Raw genomic sequence first — 14,306 nt, forward strand, 5'->3', positions numbered from 1 at the left:
ATCCCCCGGGCAGCCCCCCCTCCGACCTTAACCAGTCCCCAACCCCTCTCGTGTATAGCAAACAGTAAACCACAAATACACTCACGACAGGACATTACACCTGCCACTCTTCGAACTGCAAAATTTCAGCAGGCTAAGATAACCCCAGGGGCAGACAACTCCCCTTAAACCCAGTTAAAGGCCGTCATTACAGTTACTCCCAGAGGCCGACAGCTCATCTGGGGGTGATACATCTGTAATGCTTTCAGACTGCAAAGCCAGCAGCTGAGATAACCCTCAAAGATTCGACGAACCCAGAGTAACCCGTCCCATAACCGACTGCCACAATAACCCATCTCACTCCGGAGGCCGACAGCTCATCTGGAGATGAGAACACACATGTAGCACTTTTAGACTGCTGAGTTTCATAGCCCAAAGAATGGCAGACAGTGAACAAATACAGTCAGCAGAAACCCATTGACAGGTTCGTTAAAACAACCTCAGGCGAGAAAATACCTGCCTCTAAGACAGTCTCAGCATACCGACAGAATCCAGCCGTCAACCGAAAAATAAGAAAGTCGTACAGTGGTAAGAATATAAATAAGACTTACCGGTACTGTTAGGGCTGCGCAAACCCCCATCTCATCAATCAGTTAACGCCCGAATGCTTATCGCGGTACGGCTTCGACTGTAGCCTGAGGTCCCGGGTTTCGGCACCATCTGTTATGGAAATGATTAAGAGCTCCAATCGAGCCCAAGGTTATCTGCCGCTGTCTCTAATTGAAAAGTGTGGATATGCATGCATATAAAAGTAAACACTCTGAGACACGCTCAGCTCCGTTACTTCTTACACTTCTAATTTATTCAAGGCGGTGCTAATGTTTTATACACAAAAATACGTCATTGCTATGTTAGTCTAATAGGTACATCTCATTGGTTAAGATAAAAAAAGAAGTTGGAGAATCTTCATAATGAGGTTTGGCTGTCCTTGGTTTTATCTTCAGTTCCGCGTTCTTCTGATGTGTGGGATGTAGGGGGTACCCGCCATTTTTAGAAAAATATAGGAACAGAGCAAACCTGTATACTTATATAATGAGTAAGGAGAAAAATATGTATGCACATAAGAAAATAGACATTTTCAGATTATTATTATTATTTACATCACATTCCTTCACACACCTCTGTGTCCGGATTGACTGTGTGCCCATTTTCCCAGGATTTCCAGAATCGTGTCATTATCTTGGTTAGCAACAGACACTTGTGCCAGGCCATCAACCGTATCATTGTTCGGACATGTCCACGCCCATAGTGGGGATCCTATTTGAATAATTCGATTGTGACCTTCTTGCCACAAAAACTCCCAGATTTGAGGCCCACCCCACAGTTCTTTTCCATTTAACTGCTTGCTGACCGCCGGCCGTCAATTGACGGCCAGGTGGCGCAGCTCTCGTTGCGGGCATCATATGACGGCCTCGCTTTCCCAGCCCACCAGGTGGTCAGTGTCACTGGGCACCCGGTGTGCGTGCCCGGCGGCCACGATGTCCGCCGGGCACCCGTGATTGCCGGTAACACAGCAGGACCGTGGATCTGTGTGTGTAAACACACAGATCCACAGTCCTGTCAGAGGAGAGGTGACCGATGGTATGTTCCCAGTACAGAAGAACACCGATCAGTCTCCTCCCCTAGTGAGTCCCCCTCCCCCTACAGTTAGAAACACTCCCTAGCAAACAGTTAACCCCTCAATCACCACCTAGTGTTAACCCCTTCCCTGCCAGTCACATTTATACAGTAATCGGTGCATTTTTATAGCACGGCTCGCTGTATAAATGTGAATGGTCCCAAAAAAATGTGTCAAAAGTGTCCGATGTGTCCGCCGCAATATCGCAGTCACAATAAAAATCGCAGATCGCCGCCATTACTAGTAAAAATAAATAAATAAAAATGTTATAACTCTGTCCCCTATTTTGTAGACGCTATAACTTTTGCGCAAACCAATCAATATACGCTTATTGCGATTTATTTTTTTTTTTTCCCAAAAATATGTAGAAGAATACGTATCGGCCTAAACTGAGGAAAAAATTTGTTTTAAAGAAAAAAAATATTGGATATTTATTATCGTAAAAAGTGTGTGTGTGTGTGTGTGTGTGTGTGTGTGTGTGTGTTTTTTTTTTTTTTTTTTTATTCAAACTTGTCACTCTTCTTTTGTTTATAGCGCAAACAATAAAAACCACAGAGGTGATCAAATACCACCAAAAGAAAGCTCTATTTGTGGGAAAAAATTTTTTTCAATTTCATCTAGGTACAGTGTTGTATGACCGCGCAATTGTCATTCAAAGTGCGACAGCGCTGAAAAAGGGCCTGGGCAGGAAGGGGGTGAAAATGCACTGTATTGAGGTGGTTAATTGCCAGTTGTCTTGTTTCCATGCTCTTAGCCAAGTAGTTAGTCCTTTTAAATACTGCCCAACTATCTGTATAGATGATCAAATTACCTGGTATATCTTGCACCACCATATACACAGCTTGGAGCTCAGCATATTGACTCAATCCACCCTGACCACTTTGGTGAATTACCGTTTCAGTACCTGGCTGGGAAGCTGCTGCAGTCCATACTCGATCCTGAGGGGTGATTTTGGCCGATCCATCTGTAAACCAAGCATTTTGTTTGTCTTCATCTGACAGCTCAACAAAAAGAGGTGCTTCTTGAAAGGCGATTCTCCCACTTGCATTGGAGGCAACTCAAGAACCTTTGATTCAAAGTCCACATGTCCAGCCAGTTGTGATATCTGACTGGGATCCTGAGATGAAATGTTAGCCCTTTCACTTAAACACCATTTCCATTTCTGTAGCGTCTGCTTTTGTGCCACACTTGTATGAGCCTGGAAGCCTTCTTGTCTCACCCACCCAGAAATGGGTAAGTTAGTCCTCACTGTCACAAACTGCTGCTTTGTTGTTACTTCCACATGTTGTAATGCAGTGTAGGCAGCCAACAACTGCTTCTCCAAGGGGCTGTACTTTCTCTGTGCAGCGCTGAGCTGTTTGCACCAGAATCCCAATGGTATCTTCCGATCCCTTGGATTTTGGCCTTTCTGCCACAGACCCCACGACATCACATGTTCAGTTGCAGTCACATCTAAGATGAAAGGCTGATCTGGTTTCAAGGGGCCTAAAGAATGCTGTCTTACAGTCTCTTTGGCAGTGTCTAGTGCCAACTGTTGGTCTGGTCCCCATAAGAATACAGTCTTTTTCTGAGTGACATTATAGATTGGCCTGAGAATCAGGCCCAAGTGAGGAATGAAAGGTCTCCAAAAACGCAGTAAATCAAGTAAACTTTGAGCCTCTTTCACATTTTTGGGAGGCTTCAATGCTGCAATAGAGTCTAATACAGGTTGTGGAATATTCTTGATGGGCCCAGACCAAATCATTCCTAGAAATTTGACACTCGTAGCTGGTCCTTGGATCTTTGTAGGGTTAATGGCCCATCCTCTTTTCTATATATGGGCCTGCACTGTAGTCAAGTCTTGTCTTACTTGTCCTTCTGTATTAGCAGAGAGCATTATATCATCAATGTAATGATACAGGTTACAGTCCAGTTTTTGTAACATAGCCAGATCTCTGGCTACCATACAATGGCAAATTGTTGGACTATGCAAATAGCCCTGAGGGACAACATTGGCTGTATACTGTTTTCCATCCCAAGAAAAAGCAAATTTGATCTTGTGATTCCTCATCAATAGAAATAGAGAAAAATGCATTTGCTAAATCCAGTACTGCATGCCATTCTCCAGCAGTTTGAGAAATAGTCTCTACAAGTGACACCATATCTGGGACAGATGCTGCAAGGGGTGGAGCCACTTTGTTTAGCGCTTGATAGTCTATAGTCATCCTATAAGTTCCATCCGGTTTCCTTACAGGAAAAATAGGTGCGTTAAAGGGGCTCACCACAGGCCTGAATACTCCTACATCCAGCAAGGCCTTTATTGTGTCCGTCACTTCTTGGTGTCCTCCAGGTATACGGTACTGCTTGAGATTGACAGGGTGTTTGGACAGAGGGATGTACACTGGCGTCCACTTTGCATGTCCCCTGATGATAGGTTTTACTGCAGACACAAAGGAAGAACGCACTGAGTTACCAAATGAAAACACACCTACATCAGTTTGGATTGTCTGACCCCTCAAGATATCCATTCCCAGTATGTTATCAGGTAGCTCAGATATTAAAACTTGTGCCTTAAATATGGGGCCTTTTCCAATTTACAATCTGCAGTATACCTTGTGCGCCCATGTGTGTTGTCCTCCCAACCCTTCAACTGCCACTACCCCTGTGCTCTTATGTTTTTTACTTTTGATGCTTTTGATCACTTCAGCTCCTGTGTCTAACAATGCAGTAACCCTTTGTGGTCTATGTTGTCCTTGCCAGTATATTTCCACTGATGCATATGGGTGGCGATCCCCTGATTTCAGCATATTTAACTTGAGCCAGTGACACAGAGGATCTGCCCTCCTGTCATTCCAGAGGAGTGGGCACTTCCCATCCTCTGCTCCCAAATTTCTTTGCGTTTCATTAACTCTTCTGCTACTGCCCCATAAGGGTTTGACTTCCTCTCCACAGAAGGGGCAGAAGGAAACGCAGGCACATCCTCTACATCACTGGTTGCCACCCTCTTAGGCAAGCTAGATTTTAATTTCCCTTGTGATTTTAATTCTTTCCATCGTTTTAAGAGAGCCTGTTTTTCCTTTTTTTTTTTTTTTTTTTTTTGTCATCAATATCTGATATTGGAACACCACTCTGCACCAAATCTAAAAATAATTGGTTTCGTGTGATCTTCAACCTCCCTACAGGATTTTTCTCTTCCATACTCCTTTGTTTAACTCTGTCTCCGACCCTCTCCAATTCTCCTAATTGTCCTAGTAAGGCAGCTGCCTCGTGAACCTTCTCCTTCTTTGCATCAATAGAACTCAACATTGTAAACAATGGAGCCTATAAATGGGACAGGGCATTAGCAAGCAATTTATTCCTCATGTGTGCCGTGAACAAAGCCATATCAGGTCCTGTCCAATTATCATGCACAGTAGGAGTTTCTATTAGAGGGTCTGCAATCAATCCACTTACACACCCATATTCTCGCAGCCTGTGAATTCCTTCCCCTATTGTACGCCAAGGAGTTAAATCCATAAGTTCTGTAGGAGTGTCATGAACTTGGACTATAGAATCTCTGATCAAGTGCAATAGGGAAAATACAACAGTAGTGTCTCTCGCTCTACGCAGATAAAGTCTTACTCTAGGGTCTTTGGCAATGCTGCCTAATCCCACTGCCTCTCTGTTAGACAAAAGTATTCCATCACCTCCCAGGTCCCACACACGTAAAACCCATGACAATAAGCTTTCATTGGGTCTCTGGGCAAATTTCTGTCCTAGCTCCGTAAGCTCCCCTGCTGTGTAAGACCTTGTCTCTTCTGTATATTGTTGTTCAGCTGCCTGTGCTGGGCGTGATGAATCTTCAGATGAAAGAACATTACTTCCGCTTAAACTAGCTCGTTCAGTCACCTCTCGCCTTTTTTTTCTAGTTGTAACAATGGGACGAGCTTTGCCTTCTTCTAACTCATCAATTTCTATCTCTTCATCTGTGTCTGATCCTGACCAATATGTTAATTCCTCCCAATCTCCCCTGGTAACCAGGGTGCGTACTTTCACTGCAGAATTGTTTCCTGGTAATCCTCTACCTTTCTTTTTACGCTGCTTGTTCACAGTTCTCACTACATACTCTGGAAACTGTTTCCATTTCTTCCTTGTGTTTTTCAGAAGATCTAAAACATTCCTTTAGGATTTGAAGTTGATCTGCTACTGCCTGCAGTTCTATATCAACAGCTTCCCTCCTTTTTGTCTCATCTATGAGCGCCTGCAAAAATATCCATCCTAATAAAGATGCAGCTTTCTGTTCCGATTTTGAATAACGAGACAAGTCAAGATTCAGGAGACAGCGGCGGGGGTCTTCCACTTTAAATGCATCCTGATACTTGATCAATTCACGAACCAGAGTAGACCAGTGTCTAGAATCTGCCCACTCTGGGATGGGGCTCTTTCGACTGTCTCTCCCCTTCGCTCTTTTTATCCAGTTAAACATCCATCCTCTTCACTACATGTAGACCACGTGCTAAACCAATATAACGCCACCAAAGCAAAGCTAACAAAAAACCTGCTATCACAGTGCACACTATTAATACAGTTTCCCAATTGTCAAAAAACATTACAATTCACAACAGTATTACTAAAATTAATCACTGCACTTCAAACCAGCACTGTAAGGGTTAAATATCCTGCTCACAGTGCCATTATGTAACAAGGGGTTAAATTCATTACATTTATTCATAGATTCATTTATATATTTACCCTTTTCAGATATGTGGTCAGTAAATGCAATGATTAAAACACACAAAACAAAGAATGTAATAAAAGATTTACTTTCGATTAAAGATGTAATACAGATGATACAATACAGGATAAATTCAGCATTCAATCCAGGGAACCCCTCAACTTCTGAATTTTCAGATAGTTCTGGAAGCCGACAGCCTGTTCAAGATCTAGGCACACTCACGTCCTATTAGAAGTTCTCCCCTGTTCTCTATTGTCTAAACTTTTAAAGGCTTGATGGAAGGCGCGAAAAAGCTGGTTTAATCTGGTACTAACAAAAGACTGGCCATAATGGTCGTCCCGAGACAATGTGACCCTCTGTGAGTGACCATCTGTGAGCTCAGAAGCATACATTTTTACATATATAGAAATAATCCCCTTAAAACTATCGTAGTTAATAACTCCTAATACCAAGTTCTTTGTAAATCAATTATGAATATAGACCTGTACTACAGGCCGTTACCTGTTCTTCAGTCCATACATTCACCAGATTTTATCAGGTGGATGTAAGAAGGCATGAGGATATCGCCTTTGGGCGTAGTGTGCTGCAGGCAGTGGTACGGGGTCCTCCTAGGTCCTCTAGGTGTGGTTTTTTTTTTTTTTTTTTTTTTTTAACCGCTTACCTGTAAAATCCCACCCCTCTTCTAATACACTTATATTGCTTTGCTACAAAACTGAGGTATCCCCAGGAAGGGGAGGGATTATATAGGGGGTTGAACTTCTTGTCTAGGGTGTGCCAGTGTCCAATCACCTAGTGATACCCTATATAACCCATCAGTAATTACTGAGGCTCTGTGTCCCGTGATGTACCTCAAAAGAAAAGGATTTTACAGGTAAGCTTTTATAACAAAATCCTATTTCTCCTCTCTCCGACCACTACCTTATTAGTTTCTCTCTCCCCCTGTCCCTCCAATCGCCTAACCATCACCCGTAGAAACTTTCACAACTTCAACTCCTCTCTCTCCTCTTTTCTGCTACTGACCATCTCTATAACAAAATCTCTCCCCTGTCCTGCCCCAACCAAGCCACATCCATCTACAATAAATCCCTGTCTTCCACCCTGGACAAGCTCGCTCCCCTCACTACACGCAGAATCAAGCCTCGACAAACAGATGACACTAAAGTTCTCAAAAAAACGTAGTCGCGCTCTTGAGCATCTCTGGCACAAGAATAAGTCTCTCAAAGACTTCAATCAATACAAATCTGTCCAAAAATACTATTCTTTCCTCCACACTGCCAAGAAGACCTTTTTTACAACTCTTATTAACACCTTCTCATCCAGTCCCCGTAAACTCTTCTCTACCTTCAACTCTCTACTTCGTCCTCCACCCACTGACTCACTCACTGCCCAGGAGATTGCTAATCACTTCAAAAACAAGATTGATACAATCCGTGATGAAATCTCCACTCTACAGGTATCTCCCTCAGTTAAGACCCCATGTCAACAGGTACAACTGACACTCCCCTTATTCAAATCTGCTGCTACTACAGACGAAGCTGCTAAACTCCTTTCTATTGTCCACCTAACCTCCTGTCCCGTGGACCCTATTCCCTCTCAAATGCTACAGTCACCCTCTGACTCCATACTACACTCTCTAACCCACATCTTCAATCTCTCCCTCACCTCTGGCATCTTCCCCAATGCTCTAAAACATGCACTGGTCACCCCCACTTAAAAAGCCTTCCTTGGACCCTACCAATCTTAACAACCTATGCCCTATCTCCTTGCTCCCCTTTTTCCTATAAACTCCTTGAACGCCTGGTTTACAATCAACTGAGTGACTACCTCATTAAGAATAACCTTCTTGATCCCCTTCAATCTGGATTTCTCCCTCAACACTCCACAAACTGCTATTTTAAAACTCACAAATGACCTACTAACTGCAAAAACCAACAGACACTATTCTGTACTCTTGTACTCCTACTTCTACTTCTGGACCTTTCAGCTGCCTTTGACACGGTTGACCACCCCCTCCTCCTCAAAAAACTTTACTCGCTCGGTCTCCATGACTGTTCTCTTCAGTGGCGCTCATCCTAGCTATCCCAACGCACGTTCAGTGTCATTTACAATTCTACTTCCTCCACTCCTCTTCCCTTCTCCTCTGGGGTCCCCCAAGGTTCTGTTCTTGGACCTCTCTTTTATTTTCAATCTACACCTCTTCCCTGGGTCAGCTGATAGCCTCTCATGGCTTTCAATATCATTTCTATGCTGACGACACACAAATCTATCTCTCAACTCACTCCAGTCTCCTCACGCATCACTAACTTACTAACAGACATATCTGTATGGATTTCAGACCACTTCCTCAAACTCAACTTGTCCAAAACCGAGCTTATAATATTTCCTCCCCCACGTGCCTCTTCCCCTGACTTATCTGTTAAGAGCAATAGCGCAATCATCCACCCATCCTCACATGTGAGCGTGCTAGGTGTTATCCTGGACTCTGAACTCTCCTTTTGGCCCCACATCCAATCACTTTCCAAAAGCTTGCCGCCTCAACCTCCGCAACATCTCTAAACTACGTCTCTTTCTTACCAATGAAACCACAAAGCTCCTGATTCACTCCCTGGTTATCTCTTGCCTTGACTACTGCAACTCCCTCCTCATTGGCTTACCTTTTTAAATACACTACCTCCCTTCAGTCCATCATGAATGCTGCTGCCAGACTCATCCACCTTACAAACCGCTCAGTGTCTGCTACCCCTCTCTGCCACTCACCCAAAGAATTAAATTCAAAATACTAACAATTAGTTACAAAGCCATCCACAACTCTGCCCCCAGCTATATCACTAGCCTAGTCTCAAAATGCCAACCTAATTGCCCGCTTCGTTCCCCCCAAGACCTCCTGCTCTAGCTCCCTCTTCACCTCCTCCCATATCCGCCTCCAGGACTTCTCCCGAGCCTCACCCATCCTCTGGAATTCCCTACCCCAATCTGTCAGACTGTCTCCAAATGTATCCACTTTTAGGCGATCCCTGAAAACTTTCCTCTTCAGAGAAGCCTATCCTGCCTCCATCTAACAACTGCACTATTTTCTCCATTAGCTCATCCCCCACAGCTATTACTCTTTTGTATAACTTGACCCTCCCTCCTAGATTGTAAGCTCTAACGAGGAGGGCTCTCTGATTCCTCCTGTATTGAATTGTATTGTAATCCTGTATAATTATTATAAATTTTTGAACTTGGCTTTTAAGATTTTCTCAATAGAGAAACCTCAAAACTAGGTTTCCTACCCCCTGCCCCTACCCGAGCAGGCCATTTAAAATAAATGCACCATAAAAATACAATGTGAAAATCCATAATGTTGTTGTAATATTCATTATAATATATGGTAAAGTGTAACCTTAGGTCTGCACAATAAAACATGACTGAAACTATAATGCAAGCCATAAAACTTAACAAAATAAACATAAGTTCATATAGAATATGAACTCGGTTGGTCAATAAAAAAAAAATAAACTGCTCCTGATTTATATGACAGTCAGTTGGTCAAGAAGCAAGAAAAAAATTTAATGCTAGCACAATATTTCTAACCTGCTAATTCTTCAATATTACAAAACATGAAAGTTCTGTGAAACAAATCTCCGACATCGAGTCTAGTGCATAGTGGAACAAGTGCCAATTGATTAAGTGAAAATATAATTGTCATTTTAACCTACTGGAAGTAGCTCCTAAACGTGAAGCAGGTATCCGTGCCATTCCTTCAGAGCTCGAAGCCGCTGTTGTGACTAACGCGTGACGTCCTCACGGCTCGGCCATTGAACTGGTTGCATGCAGCCTGCAAACCCAGGAAGACCACGTATAGAAGGTAAGTATTTCATAATGCTAGTATATCATAGCATATTATGCCTTTTATTTTGCAGGGTTTTTTTGTAACCTTTACTACCACTTTAAATGAATTGAACCACCAGAAGTACTAAAGTGTAATGCAAGGATGTCTCTTGGTCAAGACCTGGGGTAAAATATTACCAAGGGGGGTGAGAAATGTCCAAAAAATGGTGCCATAGCCTCATCCTATTATTTTTGTCCTTGGAATCATGTTGGTGTGTACCTTTTTTAATTTTTGGTTCCATAGCCGGCACACACGTTTCCTGAAGTGTTTTGGAGCATTTGACAGCTTGGTTTTTATTATTGACTTGTGCAGATTATCCCGTATGCATGCACGATATTTGGGGGTCTCCGTCCTGGACGTATGATCCTCATACAAGGAAGCGTTGGGACCTGTGCAACAAGGTATGTGATGCTCTCAATTGGAGGTTTGTCTTTATCTTGGCTTTTTGTATCTTCTAATATCAGCTTCAGGTCATAAAATGAAAGTGAGGATTGGATTCTTTAATCTGGTTAAAAGTAATTAATCTAAAGACAATTTTTATACTTGTAACAGACATTTGTACATTTTTAGTTTGAGGATGCCCCCTAGTATTTTGGAAGACTTGTCATGGTTTTGTTCTAAATCTTTTACACTGTTCAAAATATAAATCGTCAGTTTGTCTGGAGATCCATTTTGAATAATACAAAAACAGCTGTCCTCCAGTTACAGTGGGTACTCCAGATTAGTTACAACAGCAACACACAGAAAAGAAAGCTGGCAGAGAATTTGATTATCTAGCTTTTTAACATACATAAAGCAGCCCATAGAAAATTCATCCTTCAGACTGCATTGTGGCTATAGCCAGCGGCGCTAATTGAGCGGTAAAATTCCGACCAGGGTGGTTGTACAAATGTCAAACTAAAGATCGACTTCTGTACCACCACCCTGCCCATACATGGATCAAAATTTGGTCAGTCTCTGCTGAACCAGATGAATTGCGATCTATGTATGGCCGACTCAAGATTTTAAGGCGAGTTCTTTTAACCACTTCAGCTCTCATACCTACTGTATATACACCTTATAGACCAGAGCAGACATTACATTTCTGTTATGGTCCTGTTTATTCAAGCAGTAACTCTTCGTTTGTGTTTAAAAAAAAAAAAAAATATTTTACAATTGCTACACCGTCCATATTGTAATTTTACTTTTGAGACCTCCATAAAAGTTAATTATTCCTAAAGGGATGCAGACACTGCAACTTTCCTCATTCAATCATTGCAAGTGTATTAGCTGATTTAGATTAAACAAAGATACTCCCATTTCAGGAATCGGTATACCAAAGACATAGTTAAACAGCTTTTCATTAAGAACAGGACTCCTACAAAGTTTGTTAAATCCCCTACGATGTAAATAGATCACCCACAAAGGATTTTTTTTTTTTTTTTTTTTTTTTTTACTAAACAAAGGTGGAGTTACTTTTTAAAGTGTCACTCTAGCTAAATAAAAAATAATATTCCTATTACCATAATGTCAATCCTGCATTCAGGCTCATCTTGACATGTGGTGCAACTAGTGTAGTTATTCACAAGGTGCTACACAGGTCCAAGGCCATGGTACATTCCTCTGTCCTCCAGACCTTGAAGACCTTCGGGGGTATGCCCGCTGTTACGGGCGAAGCCTGAACCCTGGACATGAACAGCAGCATGGACGACTTAAGACGGGGTTTCCTTGTATATTGCCGGTTCCTTGCTATACATGTCTTGCTGGATCATTACTTGGACCTGTAATGTACTGTACACTACAATATTTATTTTTGCACTACGTAGACACAAGCAGTTACAAACAGTGGAGGCTGATGCTGGAGGTTTTTGGGGGGGACGTGGGCAGGCCCCTACAGGTCCGCACTCGCCCAACGACAGAGCCCTCTAGCTGTCACGGCTCCCCTGGTGCTGGCACTGGGGCTTCTGTCATGACCCAGTCTTCTTTCCGGGTTCTGGGTCTTCCTAAATGGCCGGAAGCTGATTCATTGGTATCACAGGCTGGGGGTGCAGTCCCCCAAGGACAGTATGAAACTGGCCAATTGGTGCCTCGGGATGTTGTCACACGTCTGATAGGGTGACGGACCTGGTAGAGACCTGTTGGTCCAGTACCCCGCACAGTGTACGGCCCCACAGATGGTGCAGGCTGGGGGGTGCCCCTTCTGGACTGGTCGCCATTGGTCAGACATCTTTTCTAAATCCTGACTTTGCTTAGTCAGATGTTGTGTTCGCTAATTGCTTAAGCTATCTTTTAGAGGAGCTGCAATGGTTAATGAGTATTGCTAGTGCACAGAGAGACCTACCAGCCAGAGGAAGTACACAAGTAGGGGCCCCACTATGTCCTGCACAGACAGTAAAATGTGTTGGTGTGTTCAGCCAGTTTTAACACTTTACAGTTACTGATGCTTTAACGGTCTACCAAATTTCAAATGCAGAATTTTAAAAAAATGGTCCCGTTGTTTACAGAGACTCAACATTCTGTTCAGAGCAACTTTAGTATTAATAAGATCGTACCTTCTTTCAGCATTCTGACCTTTTAAATAGTTCATGTTGTTCATCTGCGCTTTTGTGATTTCACATTCGTTAGTGGCCAGGCAGCTGTATTCTATGTTTCCTAGTTTGTAGGTGCCCAGCGCCTGCTTCTGTATTGGCCGGGAAGCCAGAAGCCGATTTGCTGGTATCGCAGGCTGGGAAAGTTCGGGTTGCAGAGCCGGGACATTATGTAACTGGCCAATTGGGGCCAGTGGTTGCATGCCTGTGAGGGGGTAATGGACCTGGTAGAGACCTATTGGTCCGGTGCTCCGCACAGTGCACTGCCACACAGATGGTATGGGCTGGGGGGGCCGCGCCCCTTATGGACCAGCTGCCACTGGTTATGTTCAGTGTCAGGGAGGACTCCCAACATTCCACCAATATCCAATAGAAAAAATGACAGGACACGTTCTCCAATGCAGAAATTGTATTTTATATCAAATGCTCTTCAAGGCATAACAATGAATACATGCTACTGTACAGTTATGAGCATACCATGCTCTTAATCAGGCTTTGTGCAATGATCTACTTACAATCACATATTTCTATACCAGCACTTCAGGGTGTAGCTTCACAGGTGTATCCCACTAATCCCCATTACCACTGCAATTCAAAATTTTGTACAGTAGCATGTATTCATTGTTACACCTTGAAGAGCATTTGATATAAATACAATTTTTGCATTGGAGAACGTGTCAACCGATCGGGATCGGATCTACTCTCACCGCTTGGCGGTACAAGCGTATTTGACTCACCGCTTATGGCTTGTGGGTCCACCACCTTTGGTACGAGTACCTCATCTTTCCTTACCTCCTGAAGTTATTGATGTGAAGGTTTCATTCCGAATGTCAGCTCATTCCCCGAGAAGCATAAAAAATTGGGAATACCAACAGTACCATAGTTTCACTGTTATGAACCTTTACCTTGTACATTAACATGGACTTTAGATGTTAAATGTCATGTCCACATGATATCACTGCACCTGTGTTCACGACACATTTTATCTTGACACATCAGGTATGCGTTGTTCACACTAGGATCCATCTACCCATGTCTGTACATTTTGGTATTTGGTGATTTTCAGGATTATTTATTTACAGTGAGCTGGGCTTTAGTTTCCTCTTTATTTGTTTTTCATCTGAAGATGTGAGACCTACTGTGATTTACAGATATATTCTTATCCCAAGTATTATCCCTATTGATTTTTACACATTTCACCTGGGAACATTTTTGCTTTACACGTCGCGGCGATTTCTGCGACTGTAATTTCCCACAGTCGCATAAGTATTCATTGCTATATGTTTTATTATATATACTTTGGTTTTGAGTGTCACTATAAGATTGTAGGTACTTGGTACACACAGATTTATATTTTTAGTGTATTTGTTTTTATAAGCGCTACATATTTTGTTTACATTATCACTTCACAATTAGTCTGATGTGTTGGCTGCTCACGGTTTTAGAGTAGGCGCGGCAATACCATTACACATTTATCTTAGTGGTGTCTGCTAAAGATTTTTCACCACCAGATTTTCA

At 42.7% G+C, this 14,306-nt stretch overlaps 1 protein-coding gene across 2 annotated transcripts in view; it reads left to right on the forward strand.

Moving 5' to 3' along the window:
* Window positions 1–14,306, forward strand: part of LOC141112294 (galectin-12-like) — a 97,459-nt gene that overhangs the window by 36,351 nt on the left and 46,802 nt on the right. For both annotated transcript variants that reach the window (XM_073604950.1, XM_073604951.1), the window contains exon 2: window positions 10,534–10,622. In XM_073604950.1, coding sequence (XP_073461051.1) covers window positions 10,534–10,622 — 89 coding nt within the window. The remainder of the gene's footprint in view (window positions 1–10,533; window positions 10,623–14,306) is intronic.

This window comes from Aquarana catesbeiana, linkage group LG11 (genome assembly GCF_042186555.1).
Source record: "Aquarana catesbeiana isolate 2022-GZ linkage group LG11, ASM4218655v1, whole genome shotgun sequence".
In the NCBI taxonomy this organism is placed as follows: Eukaryota; Metazoa; Chordata; class Amphibia; order Anura; family Ranidae; genus Aquarana; species Aquarana catesbeiana.